The following is a 20796-nucleotide window of genomic DNA, read 5'->3' as shown; positions in this document are numbered from 1 at the left end:
GATGATGGTCTTGATCCACTATTGTGTTGAGTTCAGTGGTGTGTTTTGGAGCTACTGGTGAGGATTAAGTGTCTTCTGTTAGTGTTTTGACCTTTTTTTTTTTCTTTCAGCAGGACTTTTGTTACTCCTCTCACTTCTTAGTCCTTTATTTGTGGACATAAAGATGTGTGTGTGTGTGTGTGTGTGTGTGTGTGTGGTGTATACAGGGCTGTCATCTGTCACTAAAGACCACCTGCTGCTAGTTCAGCTGGAGATGATAGCTTCCCAGCCCGATTGGCTGTGTGTTTCTACATCATTTGGTATTTGGAGAAAATCCAGCTGAAACAGCTGCTCTGAATGTTGTTTTCTTGAAGAAGAGATGAGAAAAGAAAATTTAAAAATGTATTTTATACTCCGCTCTCCACGTTAAATCTTCTTACAGCCCCATAAGCTTATTTTGTGAACATCTGAAAGGGGTCCAACCCAACGATGAGACCACATGACTTAAACCCAAAAGTGTATATAGTAGTTAAAACCACCTTTAACAGAAGCTTCTCCTGAACATCCTTAAATAAGGATATGAAAGCTTTTTCTACCACCCTGGAGCCGCACTTGTAACTGACATTTATTGTGTGCGGTTTGAGTCCACCGACATCAGAGTGCCAGCACTGACCTCAGCTGCGAAATAATGAATGGCATCATAACAAGAAAGTAAAACTGAGCTGAAATAGCTGAGGGAGGATTTAATTTACTTGTTTGTTTTTATCACAGTGACTGTGTTGAATCAACTTAACATTTCTATGATGTTGATTTTACACATAAAAATATTTCAAGTCTTAATTTTGAGGAAAATCAGAAAGTAAATATGTTAGACTATTAATGGAAGACGTTTTTCAGCGTTCAATAGAAAAATGCTCAGCTAGTAAGAAGTACTTGCTTGGTGCTTGTTTACCATGAATAACTACAGTGTTACTGTTGCATGCAGGCAGTCAGCTTGTGGCACTGCAGTTGTTTTACTCAAGTACTGATGTTGTTTTGAATGCAGACTTCAGCTCGTCTGCAGTTTGGGGCTGTTAGGTAGTTGTTGACAATATCTCACAGATTCTGTACAGGGTCAGGCAAGCCGGCTGGCCAATCAGAGGCAGTAATACCAGATGAGATCTGATTGGTAGTAGTTTAAGCCATGCAGGCAAGTGCTCCTAACTAGAAAGGGAAATCTGCATGTCCATAAAGCCTGTCAGCAAATGGAAACATGAAGTGCTGTAAAACCCTAATGGTAGACATCGTGTTGACTTCAGACTTGTTAAAACATCGGCAGCAGATGACACCTGAAATCATCAGAGTGCAGAAACTTCATACTGGATCTAAAGCTACTGGCAACACAGAGATGTTTGTTATTCCTGCCGGAATAACAAAGATCAAAAGCCTCCTGCCGGGCTCCACCCACAGCACCTCATCGAGTACTAAAGACAAAAACCGTGTATGCAGGAAAAACGATATAATAAACAGCTTTATTTTTTCTTGTTTTTTTAGATGAGGGAGCGTGATGTACATATTTGACATATTTCAATAAATGACTGTGGGGTGATTTGTTTACTTACAGATTATATAAAAAGCACGCTGTCCATTTATTTATGTTTACATTAGTTACAGAGGAAGCTGTAATAGCAGCAGCAGTCCAGCAAAGGCAACACATGACTTGAACTCTGCAGCACTCTAACCAATCGTGATACAAATCAAACTTCCTGATTTGAACATCAGGTTAGATAGCTGGAGAGGAAGACGGCGCTGACCTGGAGTCGGCAGCTGTGTCGACAGCCTCTGGTCTGGGATCGGCTTTGCCGTCAGCCCTTTAATTAACAATGAACCTGAGGCAGCATGGTCAGAAGGATGGAGACCAAGCTGACCCTAAAGCAGATCATCCAGCACACTGACTCCAGGTCAGGAAAAGCACTAAGCAGAGATACATTCACAGGTTTCCAACCTCCCCACCCCTCCCAGCAGTGGTCAGACCCTTTAGTGGGTGCATGCAGACAAGTCTTTCCATTGGTTCAGTAGATTCATACATGCTAAAAAAAAAAAAAGAGTTCCATCCTCTCAGAACCTCTAGCCCCTAACCTACATCTGCTTCAGTCAGCTTAACTACAGGGATTGTACAGGTTGTCTCAGCTCTCTCCAGCCACGAGGAGAAGTGGTGGACGAGACAGCAAACTGTCTTGAAATTGAACAGGCCAGTGTGGGTTTTTCTAGGATGTGTTTTGTCCACCGGCGCACTTAATGCACAATCAAGTAACTTCACGTTGTAAATCCATGCAGGGTATCAGAGATAATTGGCGTGAGATGGTAGGTAGAGAGCTGGGATCCCGGGCGTGCGTTTGGACAGAGCAGAGGTCGCCTCCACTGCTCACTTAGCTTAGTTAGGGCTTTCAAAGTGGTTTCCATTTGTCGGCGTCTCCTGCAGAGTTGTGTGTGGGATGTCTGCCTCTTTACGGGACTCCATTTGTGGCTTGAAAAAGTCTGACACGAAGAAGACCTGTAATAGACAAAAAAATAAATGAATAAAATAATTAAAAATAAGTGCTACTGAGGTTTGAATAGTTACATCTACACACAGCGTTTGAGTACTTACCTTGACTGCCAGAAGGGGGTGATATATAAAACCCCCTGCGGGCTGAACTTAAAGATCAGTGCAAGACTTACCACGAGCAGAGCCATGAGCGCGCCCTGTATGAGTCCGGTGAGAACGTCGCTCCAGTGATGCTTGTAATCAGACACTCTCGACAGTCCGGTGTACACAGAGGCGGCAATCAGGAAAAACTGGATGGTCGGTCTCAGCAGCCGCGCCCAGTCGGCCTGGAGCCGAGCCTGCAGGTAGAGCTGAGAAACACAAGGGCCATGCTTTTAAAGTACAGACGGTCACAAACAAGCACATGTGTCACTGTCAAAGCCTAGTACACGCTTCTGTTCCCGCTTCCGCAATGAGCGGCTGGACGTTCACGAAGGGAAAGGATGTGAAAAAAACCCTGCTGGTCTCAGAATTTTACTGATAGAAGGAATTTGTTCAATGCAGGCCGTTTATCTGCAATTGATCGATGATCTAAGCTGATAAATGTCTCTATATCTCTGTTTGCCTCAGGAACAGTGTCCAGTGAGTTCATTTGTTTATGTTTAAAACAGGGTGTGGCCCCAAGGACAGACAAGCTCCATGGCTTTGCAAAGATTCATGCTTCGTGTCTTCCTGCTGCACTTCAATTCTGACGCAAATGTCATTTAAATGGCAGCGCTTTTCCATACTTCAAACTTCCTCTTTGCCGGAGGGTGTGTGTGAGAGGTTTGCCAAGACTTTGTCCCTGTGTGTATTTATATCTGCTGCTGTTGAATGAGTCAGCAGACCGCAAAGTTCATCGGTGCTGGGCAGTAAAATCTCCTCAGAACAACACACGGAAGTGCTGCTGATAACGGGCGCGAGGTTGAAGGTGCACAGATGTAACCTTAAAGAACTGTAAGGAATCATTTGGAACATAATGATGTCTGCTTCGTGACGCCATGAAACAACAGCCAGCAGACACTCAGCTTATCATAAACAGCCTTGGTGAAGCATTTGCATAATTTCGTCTAAACAACCAGGAACGTGGCTACAGTTATGGACTCGTCAGCGTAGCGGAGAGGTGAAAAGTTGTGCCTTTGTGTCCATTAGACCATCTGAAGGAGAGTTTCCTTGTTTTCAACGACTGACGGGCGTAGCTGTACATTAACAGGCGGAAGATGTAGAAAGTGGAGCTTTGCTGGGAAATAAAGGGAAAGTTCCTGCACTCTGTGGGGGACAAGTAACATCTAATCACTTTTATTTCTGCTTCCAGAGCAGGTTTGCTTAAGTAACTTCAGTTTTTATTGTTTGAAAATGCTAAACATTTTCAAACAATAAAAACTAAACTAACTAGTTTGGTTGTTTTTTTTCTCTCCCTACCCTCACTGAATTTGAATTTAATTAAGATTTTATTAGTTTCAATCTAATTATAATTAGTTAAAGTTATAATTTTAATGATAGATTATAAACTATAAGAAAATCCCCCACTCACCCCGACCTTGGATTGGATAAGCATATAAGAATGGATGGATAGTTCAAACAAATACTAAAACTTTCTCTTTGTTTTAATTCATTTTAGTTACTTTTTCAAGGAGTCTGATCTTTAGTTGTTGTTTTTTTGATTAGCTAAAATGTTTCTTTGACATCGAATTTTAGTTTTCAGTTAACTATAATAACCTTGCTTCCTCAGCCGCCACACTGGTCAAGTCATACATTGATGGATGGGATTACAGATCAACATGCAGCTGGCTGAGATACTTACAGCGAGGAAGAGCATGCAGTACATGGAAAAAGACGAGTGGCCGGAGTAGAACGAGAGCCTGCAACAGAGAGACAAAAGCACAGCTCAACACCCGAGTAAGGACATGTTTTTATTAACACAGCGGTCTGAGCTGACTGGAGAGTCCCCGGCTTTAGTTAGCTCTCGTTTGAAACACCACATCAGCAGTCATGTGCACACACTGTGGATACTGTGGCACAATTTTCCCAGTCAGGAGGCTTTTACTGATCAGATTTAGGGCCTGGACTGCAGCGCAGAACAACCTGCTGCTTGTTGAAAATCAGTGGATTATGTGGAGGAATTTGAAAAAAAAAAAATCCGCCACTGCTTTAAGGATCTCTATAAACCAATACTTGCAATACTCTGCTTTAAATTCAACATCTTATTTCCCCTAACCCTAGAGAGCCAGGTTAGCATGAGCCCCAGGAGCTGGAATAAACGAGAAATATACTAGGTTGTAATAAAAACCCAGAATTATCCTTTGACCTAAAAGCACACTTTAGGCCCAGAGCTGCTAACATGACACTTATTTTCTTTAAAAGCTCTACAGGAAATCCCTCAAAATGGCAAAGCTGAAAATCTTCATCATCAGTAACAATTAAGCTAATCTATAAATCAACTCCCCAGCAGCGACTGTTAGTTACACCCAGCAGAGTAAACGATAACAATGCCGACCTCCATAAATCCCCAACAGTGGCATCAGATTAGGACTGTGGCATCCTGTGAGGGATCACAGGATGAAAAATTCATGATTGCCACCTTACAAATCAATATTTGTGATTTCATGTCCATGGAAACGAACTCAATCGTTGACAGTGAGCTGTGTCTTTGCTGGGCAGTAAACCTTAGACACAGAGGTGTCATATTACTGTAAGATGATGCTGGGCAGTCTATCTCAGCCTCCTCTCTCCTCTCCTGTTGCAGTTATTAGATGCATTAGAGTCCAGCAGATGCCAACAAAGACAGGGAGCAGCTTTTTATTTAAAAAAAAAAGCAGACTGCTGAGTAATAATGGTGCTCCAGGAAGCAATGATTGTGCACCACGCCCTGATAAACGTACAGCAGATACCCCAGAGCGGTAAAGGGTAGGTGGGCCCTTTACGCTCAAGGGCCGCAGCTCGAGCAAAACGTTTCCCCGTCTCGCTTTAAACAGATAAAGAAGGGGAGAAGCAAATGTAACGTAAACCTCCTCACAGCCCATAATAAACACGCATCACTCCTCTGTGGCCGGGCCTCCGTCAGACTGAGAAGAGGAAATCCTCTCCTCCCAATACTCTTCCTCCTGCTCTGAGCCGATAAGAGACAGAGACCTTAAATCAAAATACGCTTTACATTCCTGTGATATTACTCAAAGCGGCTCGCGCTGCAGCTGCGCACATTACAGATGTCACCCATTTAGCACATCTAAACACTTCCCAGCTGTTTTTTTAAAAACGATCTTTATCTATGCCAGAAGATCATTAATGATGACTGTACTATGAAGGAGTGCAACATAACCAAGGTTTGTTTCCCTTCCCTAACGACCAAAATCAAATCAAGCGGTCATGTGGTTCTCAACTGAATTAACTGACCCGGCTTTTCTGGGTCTCGGTATGAGCGGTGGTGCTAACGCCGCCGGTGGCGGTAAACAATGGACAATGGATGGGAGTAAAGCTGGATATTTCTTACAAGAACATTATAAAGAACAAATAAGACTTCAGAAGTATAATCCTGCTGCAGCCTCAGCCAGGAAGGACAAATACATTTAGGCTGTGTGAATCTAAAAATGAATTACTGTGTGCTCATAGATCATTAGTTATTATTAATCTCTGGCTTTCTTCCACAGTGTGTCTTTATGTCCTGTCTGCCTCCCATCAACCCCAACAGATCGCAGCAGTTGTGTACTTACAAATACAGCTCATGGTTGCGGCTGCTGAACCACTATCTCCTGCAGGATATGGTGCTGAGTAAGTGCTGAGAATCTAGCTTATTTATAATATCAAAAGGGGCCATCTCAACTCAGTCTTACACGTATAACTGGAACCTACATATTTCTCACATTGGAGTGACGTTGCTAGGTTTGATGTGCTTGTTCTCATTTACGCTTCAGTAATAGATGCAAGTGATGCTGAGCACAAGCTGAAAGTCAGAAGCACAACTCTAAAACGGCTATTCAGAGGTTGTTCAGTGACATGCTTCACCTCTGCCCTTTGTGCTTACACTGTGAACATGTTACAAAACAATGGCCTGAGGATTTTTCCAATAATCAGCTCAACAACAAGAAAACCCCAAAACAAACAAAGCTGGTGTGCATAAAGTTGGAAAAGAGGTGTTCGTTTCAACATCTGAAATCAAAAAAAGAAACAAATTCATTCTTATTTGAACTCGGGCTGCAACCGCTAGTTTCAAATCTAAACATCAGAATAAAAAGATGAATCAGAGTCCATGGTGATCTGTTTAAATGGTTTGCTTTTTTCCAATAAAAGGCCAGCTAGACATTATACAACATAAAGCACTGAATCATCACACTTGAGAAGCTAGCCTAGACATCGTTTTTGCTCTGTGCTTGGAGCTCTGCTTTCCTGGTGCTGGGTCATACATACCGGGCCTCGTTGACCTGCTTCGCGTCTCCAGTGCAGGTGAAGTCTTCAATGTAAGTCCCTGCAGAGCAGTTGATCAGTTTCCAGTCCGGTCTGCACAAATCCAGGAAGTGCGGCCTAAGCCGGCCGATCGAATACTTGGCGATGTCCGTCAGAGACTGGCTCATGGCGGCACCGAAAACGAAGGTGCCGATGGCTTTGTAAAGGCAGGCAACGTAGCTGCCGAAAGACGACTTGGACTTGATGCGGTTTAGATGAACTAAAAGACACTCGCCAACAATCATCTGCAACGAGGGGCGGGAGGACACAGAGTTACACCTTTATACAGAATGACAGAGTGACACATTTAAAAAGAAGATGCAGATAAATGAACGTCGGAGGCAAAATCCCAGGATCATTGTTTTGATTTTGTTTTTGAAGACTCATCTATGATGATTTGCTTCTTAAACAAGAATTAGATCAGAAGATTGACTCTTCTGTCAAATCAGGACCTGAATATAAACCCACAAATTAGCAAAGACTGGACATGTGGTTATGAATAATTCAATTAAATTTCATTTATATAGCACCAAATCACAAACACAGCCACCTCAAGCTGCTTTATACTGTAAGGTAAAGACTCTACAATAATGCAGAGAAAACCCCAACAACCAGACAAACCCCTTTGAACAAGCACTTGGTGACAGTGGGAAGGAAAAACTCCCTTTTAACAGGAAGAAACCTCCAACAGAACCAGACACAGAGCGGAGCCAACTTTGAATCTGTGCTATTTCTTCATTTCCAGTTTTTATGCTAAGATTATGACATTATGAACGAAATGTCTGACAAATTTGTTTTTTTTGATCTTCTGATCTAATCCTTTACAACGAAGAAAATCCTTCTCATAATGCTGCTTTCGAAATACATAAATGCTCATTTGACGGTAATCAGAAGGGCTCTGCAACAGCTGCTGAGGTCACAGGAGGATGTCCACTTAACACAGTAAGCCTCTCTCTTTCAGTTCATCTGAAACTTTAAATGAAACCTGAGGCTTATGAGCACGTTATCATGTTTCTGCAACGCTATGAACAGGCAACAGGCCTCGAAGGCTTAAACAAACACACTGCTTCTTCATTATTACTTTACAGCAGAAGAGCTGCTTTATCTCGACTTACAGTTAAAAATAGTGTAGGTTTAACAACTCTAAATAGCCGTGTCATTACTTAAAACGATAAAACCTGACCTCCGTCATCACTAGAAGGTTTGCGTAGACCTTCACATCTGTAGGTTACACATCTGCTCTATTTTAAAGCCCGAGGCGGCAGATTAGGTCAGGTAAAAAAAACAAACCCCTACCTCTTTTCTGTTTCCTCATTAAATGTAGAACATTCAAAAATGATTTGAACAAATCAAACTGCTAGCACATTAGTAGAGTGGGGTTAAAATGTTTTTTAAAAAGCAAAACAAATCATGCATTGAGGATTAGAACCATGCAGTTCCATTAAGCAGGGTCACGAGTATAAGAAGAAAAAAGAAGTGGATGAAAGCAGTCAGCAAAACTCCAAACTGAAGAAGAGTAAAAAAAAAAGATGTACAGAAGTGAACAGAAAACAAAAACTGTGCACTTACAGTGAGTACCGTGACGGGAATCATGACACCTCCTAACAACTGATAGGAAATGGTGTCGTCTTTATAGGGGTACTTGATTGAATCATCGTTACAGAAAAAGCCCCGGTGGAAAGGACTGTGTCGCAGAGTGAGAATTGCAAATGGGAGTCCAGCTACCAGAGAAGCAATGAGACAGAGAAACAAATACAGGTTACAAGATGTCAGCGGGACAGAGATCTCTCCACCACGCAAAGCAAGAGCCAGCAGCCACGTGAGAGGGCGTTGAGGAAAAGCCCACGCTCCTCTGAAGTCCGGCTTTCAGGAACATCATTAATAGTTAAAGTGTTAGAGCGACAGATGGTGAAACTGTGGTTAGTGTTTCTGTTAATGAAGAAAAGTCAATCCTAAAAAAGATTAGAGCTGAGCAGGTGCATCTCCGTTGCTCCTGTGCTGGGAACAGCGGCGATCGTGTTTCTAGGGGGATTCGGACTCTTTGTTATCAACACACTTTCCTCTTTCCTAAAAAGAAAAAAAAACTTCCTCAGTGGTCCTGTTCCATATCCCCACGTATCCTCCCAAACCTCACATCAACAGACAGGGAACAATGGAGTCAATCGCAATAACGCTGAACAGCAGTTATTAGACATTGAGGGAAAAAAAGAGAGGGATGAATCACTGATGCTACAAAAGCAGCAGAAAGCAGACGCTCTTCCTGCTCTTCCCGTCATTCTCCAGAAACAACCGCTCTGTTCCAGAAGAGCATTCCAGCTATTTTAAGGAACAGAGGACGCAGCCTGAATGTCTGTTGCACAGATTAATAACAGAGACATAAAGTTCTCTCTGATGTTTACATAAAACCAACCCCCCACACCCCTCCAAAAGGCCTGGCCTCAGTCATTATCCACAATTAAATATCTGGAAATAGTCGATTGTGTGCTTTGCTGGACTAAATGTGATTTAGAGTTCTTTGACTGCATCAGGAAACCAAACAAGTGAATTACAGGGTTTTTCCCCCCACAAATCCATCTGTAGTGCTTGACAATGACAATAAAATAAACTATTATTAATTGTTCTGCAGTAGTTGTAAAGTGGACATCCTCCTTCACCTTTAACTCTTTTTAATACACCTCCAGTAAAAGCAGCCGACACATATTCAGAGTCTCAGTAACAGTCAGCGGTGTCACTGCTGTCCTCCATTCGACTCTGGGTGTTTATTCTTTGATGTGCTGCTCTCTCAGTCCCCACAGACCGCCTCACAGTGGATATTTTGACTTGCCAAAGCTGATAACAACAGTAAAGACTGCTTTCCATGCAGGTGGGGCACTAAAACAGCCGCTTATGCGTCACACCACAGGAACCGGCTCAGAACGGAACACGTGCTTGTTGGCAAGTCAATATATTGGCTGTGAAGCGGGTCGTGTATGTATGTTGAGCCTGCTTTAAGCGACTCCTACTTACACAGCTAATGGGCAGGGCGAAGCCCACAGTGTAGAGCACCGTGGAGGTGATTGTACTGCTGTGGAAAGGGTACTTGATGCTGTCGTCTGTACAGAAAAAGCCCCTTTGGTAGGGACGGATCTTACCCAGGTTATAGGCTGCCAGAGGCAGACCTCCTGTGGAAGGAGAGACCGGGAGGAATTACCACAGCAAAAAATTCACACGTTAAAAAAACATACAACATATCATACAGAACGAAGGTGTCAAACGGCACAAACCTTATTATGTATTACTTGTGTCGTTAAATTTGATGAAAAGAACAAAATCACAAATCAATATATCATAAAAAGCTGTTTGCTTTATTTTATTTTTATTAATAATGTTGAAGAACAAGAACAATAAGAACAATGTGTGGCATTAGTTCAGGACTACTTCAGACTGGTGATTATATGGTGAAAAAGACTGAACATCTACAACAGCTGCACTACCTTGTAATGAAATGCAGTACCTGTCCTAATAGTAAGTAAGAACTACATCAGGTTACACAAGAAATACTGGTTTATACTCTGCAACATTACATTTTAAAGATGAAAACATCTTCCGGCACGAGTGACATAACCACTCTTTGGGCAATTTGTCAGCAAACTGCGCTGAGAGGTTTGTGGCTGGACGACTGACTCACACAGATGTGAGAGGAGCTTTGGACTCGGCTAAGATAAAATACCATAAAGATACCAGAACGGGCTGATTAGTTAGTCCAAAGTCTTGATGTAATGCTGCTGCCATTCCTGCAGGCTGTTTGGCCTGTTTAGCTCATTGTACGGTGCGGAGAAGACAAGATTCATTTAAGCAGAAAGCATGAGTCCATCAGTGAAAGGTAATGCGCAAGGCTGCAAATGGACGGGCGCGCACAGATGCACAACGCCAGGATATGCCATCATCTACAAATAAACTGCCCATTCATTCGGCCTGGTATTTCCGCTCTGCGCGCCTCCTCTGCAGCTGTCCTCACCCTCATGAGGGACAGCTCCTCACCAGCTGAAGTTGACAGCCTGGAGCAGCTGGAGATGCCAGAAAGCTGGGACTGAAACGCACACCAGACAGCTCACGGCTAACTTTACAACTGCTGCGAGCGGCCAAACACAAACAAATAGGCAGAGAAGAAAAAAAAAAGAAAAATCTTAATCTCACATTTACCAGATGACATTCCTGTGACTCTAACAGCACAACATGCATGTGCATGTTTGGCAACATGCAGCAGTGCATGACTGCTGCTAACAGCCTCATCTGTCTGGAAACAGACTCTCACAAGATGCCTGCTTGTAATTTAATAGCCCCTTTGAATTAAAGGGTGAATGTGAACTGCACGCAGGCAGTCAAGCAGCTTCTCAGGGCAACACAGGTTCAGGTGTAGAGCAGAAAGAAATCTGCATCCTTTAATTGATATATGTTTCTTTTTGCTCACCTTAAATCTAAGACAAAGCAATTACTGCGATGGCCAAATGAGAAATATCAACACGACTATAAGACCTGTTGAAACATGATATGAATTAAATTTAATCACATTTTATTTGTATAGCGCCAAGCCACAACAACAAACCCTACAACAGACCAACTCCCAAGAATCATACGACACTCTGTGAGTAAGCACTTGGCGACAGTGGGGAGGAAAAACTTTCTTTTAACAGGAAGAGACCTCCAGCAGAACCAGGCTCGGGGACAAGCAGCCCCAGCCCCCCAGCCCTGTTGGGAGTGGTTAAAAAGTGCTCTTCATTATAATGGTAGAATCTCTTTGCTTCACTTTAATGGCCAGTTTGTGTTTGCCGTGTCTGGAGAAGATCTTTGGTAGGAACAGAGACTGAGAAATGAGTCTCTAACTCAATCCACGGGTCCCACCACGTGGGGCTATTCAACACGTCAACAGTAGGGAAAGTGTGGTCACATGTATCAGGAAACTTTGCTGAGCAGAGGTAGCACTGTATTCTAAACTAAGTGTCAGGAAATTTACATTTGGCTTAAATGAGTCACAGATTATAGAGCAGCATATAGACTCCAAACTTCCCCTTACATAAGTAAAAGAATAAGTCAGTGCGCCACAAGTACCAAACCACAAGATCAGGAGAGAAATCTACTGGTACAGTGTAATTAATATGATATTCAACGCATGAATTATTAGTTTTACACTGCGTCTAATGTCATAATTATTTATCAGCACATGCTTTGCCAGCACAAACTGAAAAGTCAGTTTGCATAGAAGCTGCTGAAGATAAGCTCACATATTACAGCTGTACTGTAGCACCACTGTAAATACAACGTCAGTGAATCCAGCACCACTCCCTTCACGTGAACGAAAGCTGCTAAATACCCATTCAGCAGGTTTATACCTGCTTCCTAAATCGGCTTACATCAAAAAGACTAACAGCATAGTACATAAAAGCGAGGACGGGAAAAAGGCGTTTAAATACATACCCAGAACCAGACAGACTATATCTAATAGGACAAAGGGGATCCCTCTCATGTCGAACATGTTGTCTCTTGTCTGTGCTTTCCTGAGTCCCTGTCTGCTGCCGGGTCTTCTGCCGTAATAAAACACCAGGGGGACGCTCCTCCTCAGGACGTAGCTGCTGCTGTGCTCCTTCCGATTGAATGAGAGCCAAAGGAAGGCAGCAGCGAGCTGTTTAAAAAGCACAATAAAAGCCGACGCCCTCCAAATAAACACAAAGACCACCCCGGACACAGGAGAGCAGCTGCATATCAAAAGAAGCGAGTGTGGCTCACAGACCGGCCCCGCTGCTGTGTTTGTTGATGTTGTTGTAGTTGGGTGGGGGCGGTGGTGGTGAACTGCAGCGCAGCCGATGACTCCGCATATGCTTCATGATGGATTTACAGCCGATTTGGAATAAATAAAAAAAAAAAGCTTCGTGATAAAAACAAACAGCGAGTCTCGGCTCGCAGCTGTCCCGCGTGTCGCTGTGTGTATCCAATGAAACACGAGCCTGTGGCGGACCCGAGAAGACCCGAGGAGATCGCAGCTACGCAAGGCCCGCTGCTGCCTTCACGTACCCGCGTGAAGCTGGGGGAAATATGAAGCTTTAAAATGGTGCGTTCAGGTAATATCGGTAGATTGTTGAAAAAAAAAAAGGTTTTTACAATTACAAGGCAATTATTAACTTTTTTTTCCGCTGAGAAAATTAGTAGAATTATGAAGATGTGCCTCTGGGGACCCTGAATGTCTAAATACATGTATTAAACTAATATTAGGCCTGATTGTTTGGATATTTTATTGCATCTTAAAAGATGTGGAGAACGGCTTTTTTAGGCTATGGCTTATAATTTGTATGTACATAATTATAGCTAATGTCTAACAAAAACAAAAGTTTAATGCGTGCTGTCCTTTTAGAAACTGCCTTTTGCATTTTAATTTCACAAATAAATAAACATTTTTCATTGAACCGCTGTATCAATATCGCCCTCTAGGGTCCGGTGGTTGAACGTGCGCACTTCTTTAGCATGGATTCACATTCCAATGTTTTCAGTCCCGTGATCACCCTGATTTATCTGCAGATATTTAAACACAAAAAATTGACTGACATTGGTTATATAACCCTCTAAACAAAACATTGCATGTCCAATGTCCATGAAGGAGTTAAAGTTAAAACCATGAAGGAGTTAAAGTTAAAAGAGGAAACACTAACTTCAGCACAGCCATTTGCAACAGCTCTAGTTCCTAAAACCTTATAAATTCAGTTTGCATACCTGATGTATTACACGCTCATGATGTCCCCGATCACATATTCATCAGTGAACAAATCTCAAATCCAAGTGAGTCACATTTCAGGTCTCAGTTTGATCAGTTTGGAGACAAAGTTAAAGAGAGGTTAGAAAGTTAAAAAGAAGAGGATATGCTAATTTTTAAAAGTTTACTTCAACAGCCATCACTATTTTGCTTACTTGTTAATGCACGAGAAATAAACAGATATATAGTCTTAAAGGACCGATAACTTAAAGACTTAGATTTCACTTCTTTTCCCCCACTGTAAAGAAGTGAAATCACTGTATTAAACATGTTAACACACTGTATTAACATGTTTGCCTCCCCTAGTATGTATATGTATATATATATACATATATATATATATATATGTGTATATATATATACACATATATATATATATATATATATATATATATATATATATATATATATATATATATATACACATATATATATATATATATATATATACACACACATATATATATATATATATATATACACATATAAAAAAAAAAAAATATATATATATATATATATATATATATATATATATATATATATATATATATTAGGGGTGCAACGATACACAAAATTCACGGTTCGGTTCGGTTCGATACTTTGGTGTCACGGTTCGATATTTTTTCGATACAAAAAAATGTTCATGCATTTTTAATTTGTCATTTATTAAAATTATAAATATATATTTTAACTCAAAAGTACAGTTTTTAAATTTAACCCTAACCCTTGTGCATGTTTTTTATTTTGACAGCGAATGCGCACCTGCGGACCACTTATGTGCACCCCTGGTTATTTAGCTCGTCATATCGCAGCCACAGAGATTCTTTTGTCCATGAAACCATAAAGCTGCACTTTCTTTTTGCCTTATAGTCTGATTTGTCATAACTTCTCCGTTTTGTGGTAAGCTTTTCTTTGGCTGTCACTTCTTCACCCTGACCTGTCTTATTTGGCTCAGCAGAACTGAAATGCTTTTACACATGCACTCACATAAGCTCAGCGATTCTCTGCGCGATCAACCTCTCACATGTTTAAGCTTGCTGCGGGAGATTTCACTTGTCATGTTTGCATAGTAAGCTAACGATTAATAAGACGATGTCAGAGGAATTGGTGCACAAATTATCATCACTCACAGATCAGTGCTGTCGCTCTCTATACACAGTTCACACGATTGCAAAGTGAAAGCAAAAAACAAGCGCAAATTCAAACGCGATTTCAATATGTCACATATTGACAGTGGCTCACCGATGCCAATGACATAATTACCCAGCTACATTTCTGAAAGAATGCAAAAGCATTGACATATATTTTTCCTACAATAGCCCGACGGGCAGGGAAGAGATAGATTTTGGTAGCCCCACTGAAAAAATCGCTAGCTCCGGGACGTCGGGCTAGCGATATTGCAAGCCCTGTATCTGATTGAGGAATCACATCATCTTTGGAAAAGAGAGTTTATTACAGAGAAATGGCTCTTTCCAAAATAAAAGCTATACTATCCGCTTCTTCTGGGCTATATTCTCAGCAGCATAAGGAGAATCATGTGCTAACAGCTGTCTAAATGACTCGGCTAAAGTTAGTAGCATGCTTGTTGTTTTTGTCTTTGCACTAGGATGATGTCGGCGTAAATGTGCAGTCATATTCGTTGTGTTCCCACTAGTGCTTTCAGGTTAATCTCCTTGAAATGACCTTAACGCCACAACACGGCAAATCTCCATTAACGCGGATCGCTCCGTGCATGGGGCTAGACGGCCAACACCTTAACGAGCTAACTGCGCTAACACACTAGTTCACACCAATGTAATTGAGCATTGCATGGCACATCCAACATACTGTTTTACTTTAGTCCATGACTCGCTTACCTTCAGGGTCATACGTCACATGAAAACCAAAATAATTCCAAACGCCAGATCTGAATGAGGTTCAATTTGCTTGTTGCAAGGAGAGCTTAACTTCTGTCTTGCTAGCTTGCCCTGCGCTCTTCCTTCTGACTATGCTGTCTGTGTTGAGCGCTCAGTGGATCTGCGGTTCAAACCTAACGGTTCAATATCGATACGAATATCGTTGCACCACTATTCGTATCGATATTGAACCGTTCGATACAGTGCTTTCGGTTCGGTACGCATATGTATCGAACAATACAACATTTGTAATTTATTTTATCAATTTTCCTTCTGACGATGCTGTCTGTGTTGGGCGCTCAGTGAATCTGCGTTCGACTACTCCTCCTAGGCTGCACTGTCGAGCGCAGATCCACTGAGCGCTCAACACAGACAGCATAGTCAGAAGGAAGAGCGCAGGGCAAGCTAGCAAGACAGAAGTTAAGCTCTCCTTGCAACATGGACCTCCCCCACCCTCATTCAGATCTGGCGTTTGGAATTATTTTGGTTTTCATGTGACATATGACCCTGAAGGTAAGCGAGTCATGGACTAAAGTAAAACAGTATGTTGGATGTGCCATGCAATGCTCAATTACATGGGTGGGAACTAGTGTGTTAGCGCAGTTAGCTCGTTAACGTATTGGCCGTCTAGCCCCATGCACGGGGGATCGGCGGTAGCTCGTTAACGGAGATTTGCCGTGTTGTGGCGTTAAGGTCATTTCAACGAGATTAACCTGAAAGCGCTAGTGGGAACACAACGAATATGACTGCACATTTACGCCGACATCATCCTAGTGCAAAGACAAAAACAACAAGCACGCATGCTACAATGATTCTCCTTATGGGGACCTGATATGTTTAATATGCTGCTGAGAATATAGCCCAGAAGAAGCAGATAGTATAGCTTTTATTTTGGAAAGAGCCATTTCTCTGTAATACAGGGCTCGCAATATCGCTAGCCCCACGTCCTGGGGCTAGCGATTTTTCCAGTCGGGCTACCAAAATCGATATCTGCCCTGCCCGTCGGGCTATTGTAGGAAGGAAAAATATATGTCAATGCTTTTGCATTCTTTCAGAAATGTAGCTGGGTAATTATGTCATTGGCATCGGTGAGCCACTGTCAATATGTGACATATTTGCGCTTGTTTTTTTGCTTTCACTTTGCAATCGCGCGAACTGTGTATAGAGAGCGACAGTACTGATTGGTGAGTGGTGATAATTTGTGCACCAATTCCTCTGACATCGTCTTATTAATTGTTAGCTTACTACGCAAACATGACAAGTGAAATCTCCCGCAGCTTAAACATGTAAGAGGTTGATCGCCCAGAGAATCGCTGAGCGTTATGTGAATGCGTGTGTAAAAGCAGCAGGATATATATTTCAGTTCTGCTGAGCCAAATAAGACAGGTCAGGGTGAAGAAGTGACAGCCAAAGAAAAGCTTACCACAAAACGGAAAAGTTATGACAAATCAGACTATAAGGCAAAAAGAAAGTGCAGCTTTATGGTTTCATGGACAAAAGAATTTCTGTGGCTGCGATATGATGAGCTATATAACCAGGGCTGCACATAAGTGGTCCGCAGGTGTGCATTCGCTGTCAAAATAAAAAACACGCACAAGGGTTAGGGTTAAATTTAAAAACTGTACTTTTGAGTTAAAATATATATTTATAATTTTAATAAATGACAAATTAAAAAGGCATGAACATTTTTGTGTGTGTATCGTTGCACCCCTAATATATATATATATATATATATATATATATATATATATATATATATATATATATATATATATATAATTTATTTTTATTTTTTTCCCAGATATCAGAACCATCATTGGCTCTTCTGTGATGCAAATGCCCCCTTTAAAAAAAACCCAAAAAAAACCCCCGAATGGTTTGTTGGCCTAGCATGATGAAACCAGATAATCTTGCACATTGGTTGAGAAACACTGCTTTAATCAATATGGCGAAGAGGACTTTATTTAACCTTTAAAGAACATACGACTGGCTCTGCCTTGATGTCTTTATTGACATAAAACATTTAGAAAAAAAGCAGTGTAATGAAAGAAAAACAGACGCTGCAAAAATGATCAAATAACAGAAAAAACGTAAAAACTTAGATGACATTTATTGTGAAAATAAGCAAACTAAACAAAAAAAAAAAACATAAATAGCATTATTTGGTATTATCCTGTAATAATATATTCTCTGTTTAACATTTTTGTTTTTACTTTTTAAAAATGTATTTGTACTGGACATTTTGGATCAAGAGTTAACACATAAGAAAGAACTAAACAGAGATGAACATGTCTGTGTTATTACACGTGTCAAAATACGGTTGAAAGTAGAAAAAAAGAATATTTTCTGTAATGCAAACCATCTTATAGGTATACTGGATTTGATAACTACAGAATATGACATAAGCAAAGTCATAAAGTATAAACAAATGTTTATTTAGCTCATTTACATGGAGTGAAAGAAATATCTTGAACATAAAAGAATCAAATATAAAAGGATCATCTGAATGACTTTCACACAGAAGAATGTGATTTTGTGTAAAATAAAACACAAAAGACAAGTCAGGTATCTCTGTGTATCTCTGTGACTACACTCAAACATGTGTAATGTCACATTTCTTCTTTAGTATTGCACTGGCAAGTTTTCATATCTTTGTCACATTTGAGTCACGTGGAATAAAAACCTTAAGATTAAAAGTCCCGTTCTGACTTTCTGAGTCATCGTCAATAATTTACATTTACATTTTATCACATTAATTTATGTGGCCGCAAATTAAGTAAATGAAAACACAAAGTAGCCTACATGTTCACGTCTATCTTAATTTAAATATTTAAAAAGGAAGTGATCTTTAGTCACACTGTGGGCATAAATATGTAAAGATGGGTTACAAATTAAAAGATGGTGGGCAGGTCCAGTTGATTTCGCTTTTGCATGAAGAAGAAAGGAAGCTTTGGTCGCCGAGACTGCTCGACTCGCTGGTGTTTCACAGGGAACAGTGACTAAAGTGACATCTGCATTTAGCAGAGTGGGAAAACAAATCAGTGGGTAGGTTTAAAAACAACAACTGATGGCGCATATTTGATGTGTGCAAGACAAACGGAGCGACTCTTCCTCAGGTGGCAGAGTGTCAGCGATCTGACGACATCAGCATAACAATCCATCATCAGCTACACAGACAGAGATGCTGCTGTGGTTTGTATCAAAATGAATGCACAGTTGAACTTTTTGTGGACAAACCCACTAAAGCACTATTTGTCAGAAACGTGGAAATAAGTGCCATGGCCGGATGAGTCATCCTTGATCCCATTCTCATGTCTGGCATCAAAAACCGGTACAGGCCTGAATGCTAGAACCCCACAGCGAGGGGATTTAGTGATTTTATGTTGTGACGGGCATTTCAACCTCACGCCTAATGGTCCACTCATCCCTACTTAGAGGGAAATCTTGCTGCAAGCCAGCGCACCACCTTCAATCGCTTAATGAAACATGTCTATCCAGATGTGATTACAATCCCCGTCTACAGGACACGAGGGTTCAAAGTCTCCAAATCTCAGCCTGCTCAAACACATATTTTGGACCAATGTGTGAGACAGACAGACACCTGACAACTGGCAGTCAATTAACTTACTAAGATTCATAACTTTGTGTTGGGTTTTCCTGTCATTTCTAACCCATCTGTATATGCCACACTTTTTGGGAAACACCCAGAAATTAAGTGATTCATGTTATACTCTCACTTCACTACAAAAGTGAAACGCCTACACCAAACACTGCCTGAAGCTTGTAGCATTTACAAAAATTAAAAATATTAATAAAACAAAGAAGACCAATAAACAATAATTTATATGTATATATTAAAAACAACCTACAAGACCATTTAAGGCTTTATAAAAGTCCTTAATTGTTCACAAGCACGTTATTCAACCCCCGCCCACTAGGTGGCAGTGTTCCCCAATTTATATAAAACCTGCAGGAAGGATCACTTAGTTTTACTGACCATCCAGAGCAGACAGTGTTCAGGAGTTATTCACAGAAGGCACGCAGTTCACAGTCAACTTAAAGCTCAAAATTTTAGGCTCCACGTTTTCTTCTGGAGAGCGCTGAAAAGCACCTTACAGTACAGATGGATGCTGCAGGAAGTGTCCGACTCTCCACTTCAACAGTGAAGATGCGCAGACAAAACAGTTTCTGTTATGTTGAGTCCTTAAAAACAAAGTCCTCACATCTTGTCATTAAAAGGAGAAGCTTTAGATTTTGGTAACCACGTGTTTGTTTTCTAGGTGTGAGTTAGATGACAAGACAGACTTAAGCCTGCATTAGCCTAGTGCAAAGACTGGAAATGCAGGTAAAAGAGAACTAGACAGACCCAACCAAAAGATGAACAAAAAAAACTTAACCCAACAAGACAGGGAGGGATTTTCCCGGGTAGACCATCTCAATAGTTCTCAGCAAGACAGCAAACAGGAGCATTTCACAGCAATCCGCTTAAAGCATAAAGTTCAGATCAGCTGGGTTCACCAGCTCCGATTGCACAGAGAGCCACCGTAATTCAGCCGCTGACTCCAGCATTCAAGTCTTCTTAGCGTTCGAGTTTTGCTGCAGTTTCTGCTTGCGGAGGTGAGCTTCAATCTCGTGCCTGAAGAAGAGCATCCCCAGCTGGCCGTGCGAGGCCTCGTTCATGGCCTTGGACTGCATGCACATGCGGTACTGGTCGGGCGGGAGCTCGTCGGCGCAGTGCTTCTCGTGCCACAGGTGGAACAAGCCTCGCGACGGCGCTCGAACCACCAGAAGGTTGCTGTGGAGGTACTTCCTGTAGAGGTGAACATCTTCGCCGCCCCAGCCTTTGATGTCGATGTCAAAACCTCCTGGGGAGAACAGAAGGAGAGCGTGCGATAGGAAACTTTCCGCATTTTTAAAAAATTTTTATTTTATTTTTACAATTTTCTAAACATTTTTTTAGTTCCAGAGTTTTTGGATGCTGATTATGAAATCTGATTAGAGTTTGTGGTGTGTGATCATAACCACGGCCTTGTTTTGTTGTTTCTTGTGGGGACAGAAAAGACATTTGGACTTTGTGACCAGGCGATCTTAAACCTGTCACATTAGACGCCAGAACTCCTCGTGCCTGCTTTCAGTTGCACTTTGTACCTCCCTGC

At 41.5% G+C, this 20796-nt stretch overlaps 2 protein-coding genes across 4 annotated transcripts in view; both read right to left on the bottom strand.

Annotated features, from left to right (window-relative positions):
* Positions 1 to 1462: 1462 nt before the first annotated feature.
* Positions 1463 to 13009, bottom strand: plpp1a (phospholipid phosphatase 1a). 2 transcript variants are annotated; one of them, XM_085279917.1, is made up of 6 exons: positions 12419 to 13009; positions 8534 to 8685; positions 6929 to 7209; positions 4329 to 4386; positions 2680 to 2856; positions 1463 to 2512 (listed from the first exon to the last, which is right to left on the bottom strand). In XM_085279917.1, the coding sequence occupies exons 1-6, from the start codon at positions 12474 to 12476 to the stop codon at positions 2393 to 2395; spliced, it is 846 nt and encodes a 281-aa protein (XP_085136043.1). In that variant the 5' UTR covers positions 12477 to 13009; the 3' UTR covers positions 1463 to 2392. The 2 variants fall into 2 exon arrangements, with proteins under 2 accessions (XP_085136043.1, XP_085136042.1); XM_085279916.1 differs by lacking the exon at positions 8534 to 8685 and adding an exon at positions 9971 to 10125 and having other exon boundaries at positions 12419 to 13006.
* A 4626-nt stretch (positions 13010 to 17635) lies between these two features.
* Positions 17636 to 20796, bottom strand: part of csgalnact1a (chondroitin sulfate N-acetylgalactosaminyltransferase 1a) — a 36530-nt gene continuing 33369 nt past the window's right edge. For both annotated transcript variants that reach the window (XM_085279914.1, XM_085279915.1), the window contains exon 8: positions 17636 to 20505. In XM_085279914.1, coding sequence (XP_085136040.1) covers positions 20210 to 20505 — 296 coding nt within the window. In that variant the 3' untranslated portion in view covers positions 17636 to 20209. The remainder of the gene's footprint in view (positions 20506 to 20796) is intronic.

The sequence above is a fragment of the Mchenga conophoros genome, linkage group LG7, assembly GCF_057382185.1.
Source record: "Mchenga conophoros isolate Kocher_MC1m ecotype Shallow Benthic linkage group LG7, M_conophoros_male_GT1.1, whole genome shotgun sequence".
Lineage (NCBI taxonomy): Eukaryota > Metazoa > Chordata > Actinopteri > Cichliformes > Cichlidae > Mchenga > Mchenga conophoros.
This window is presented reverse-complemented; position numbering and strand designations above follow the sequence as displayed.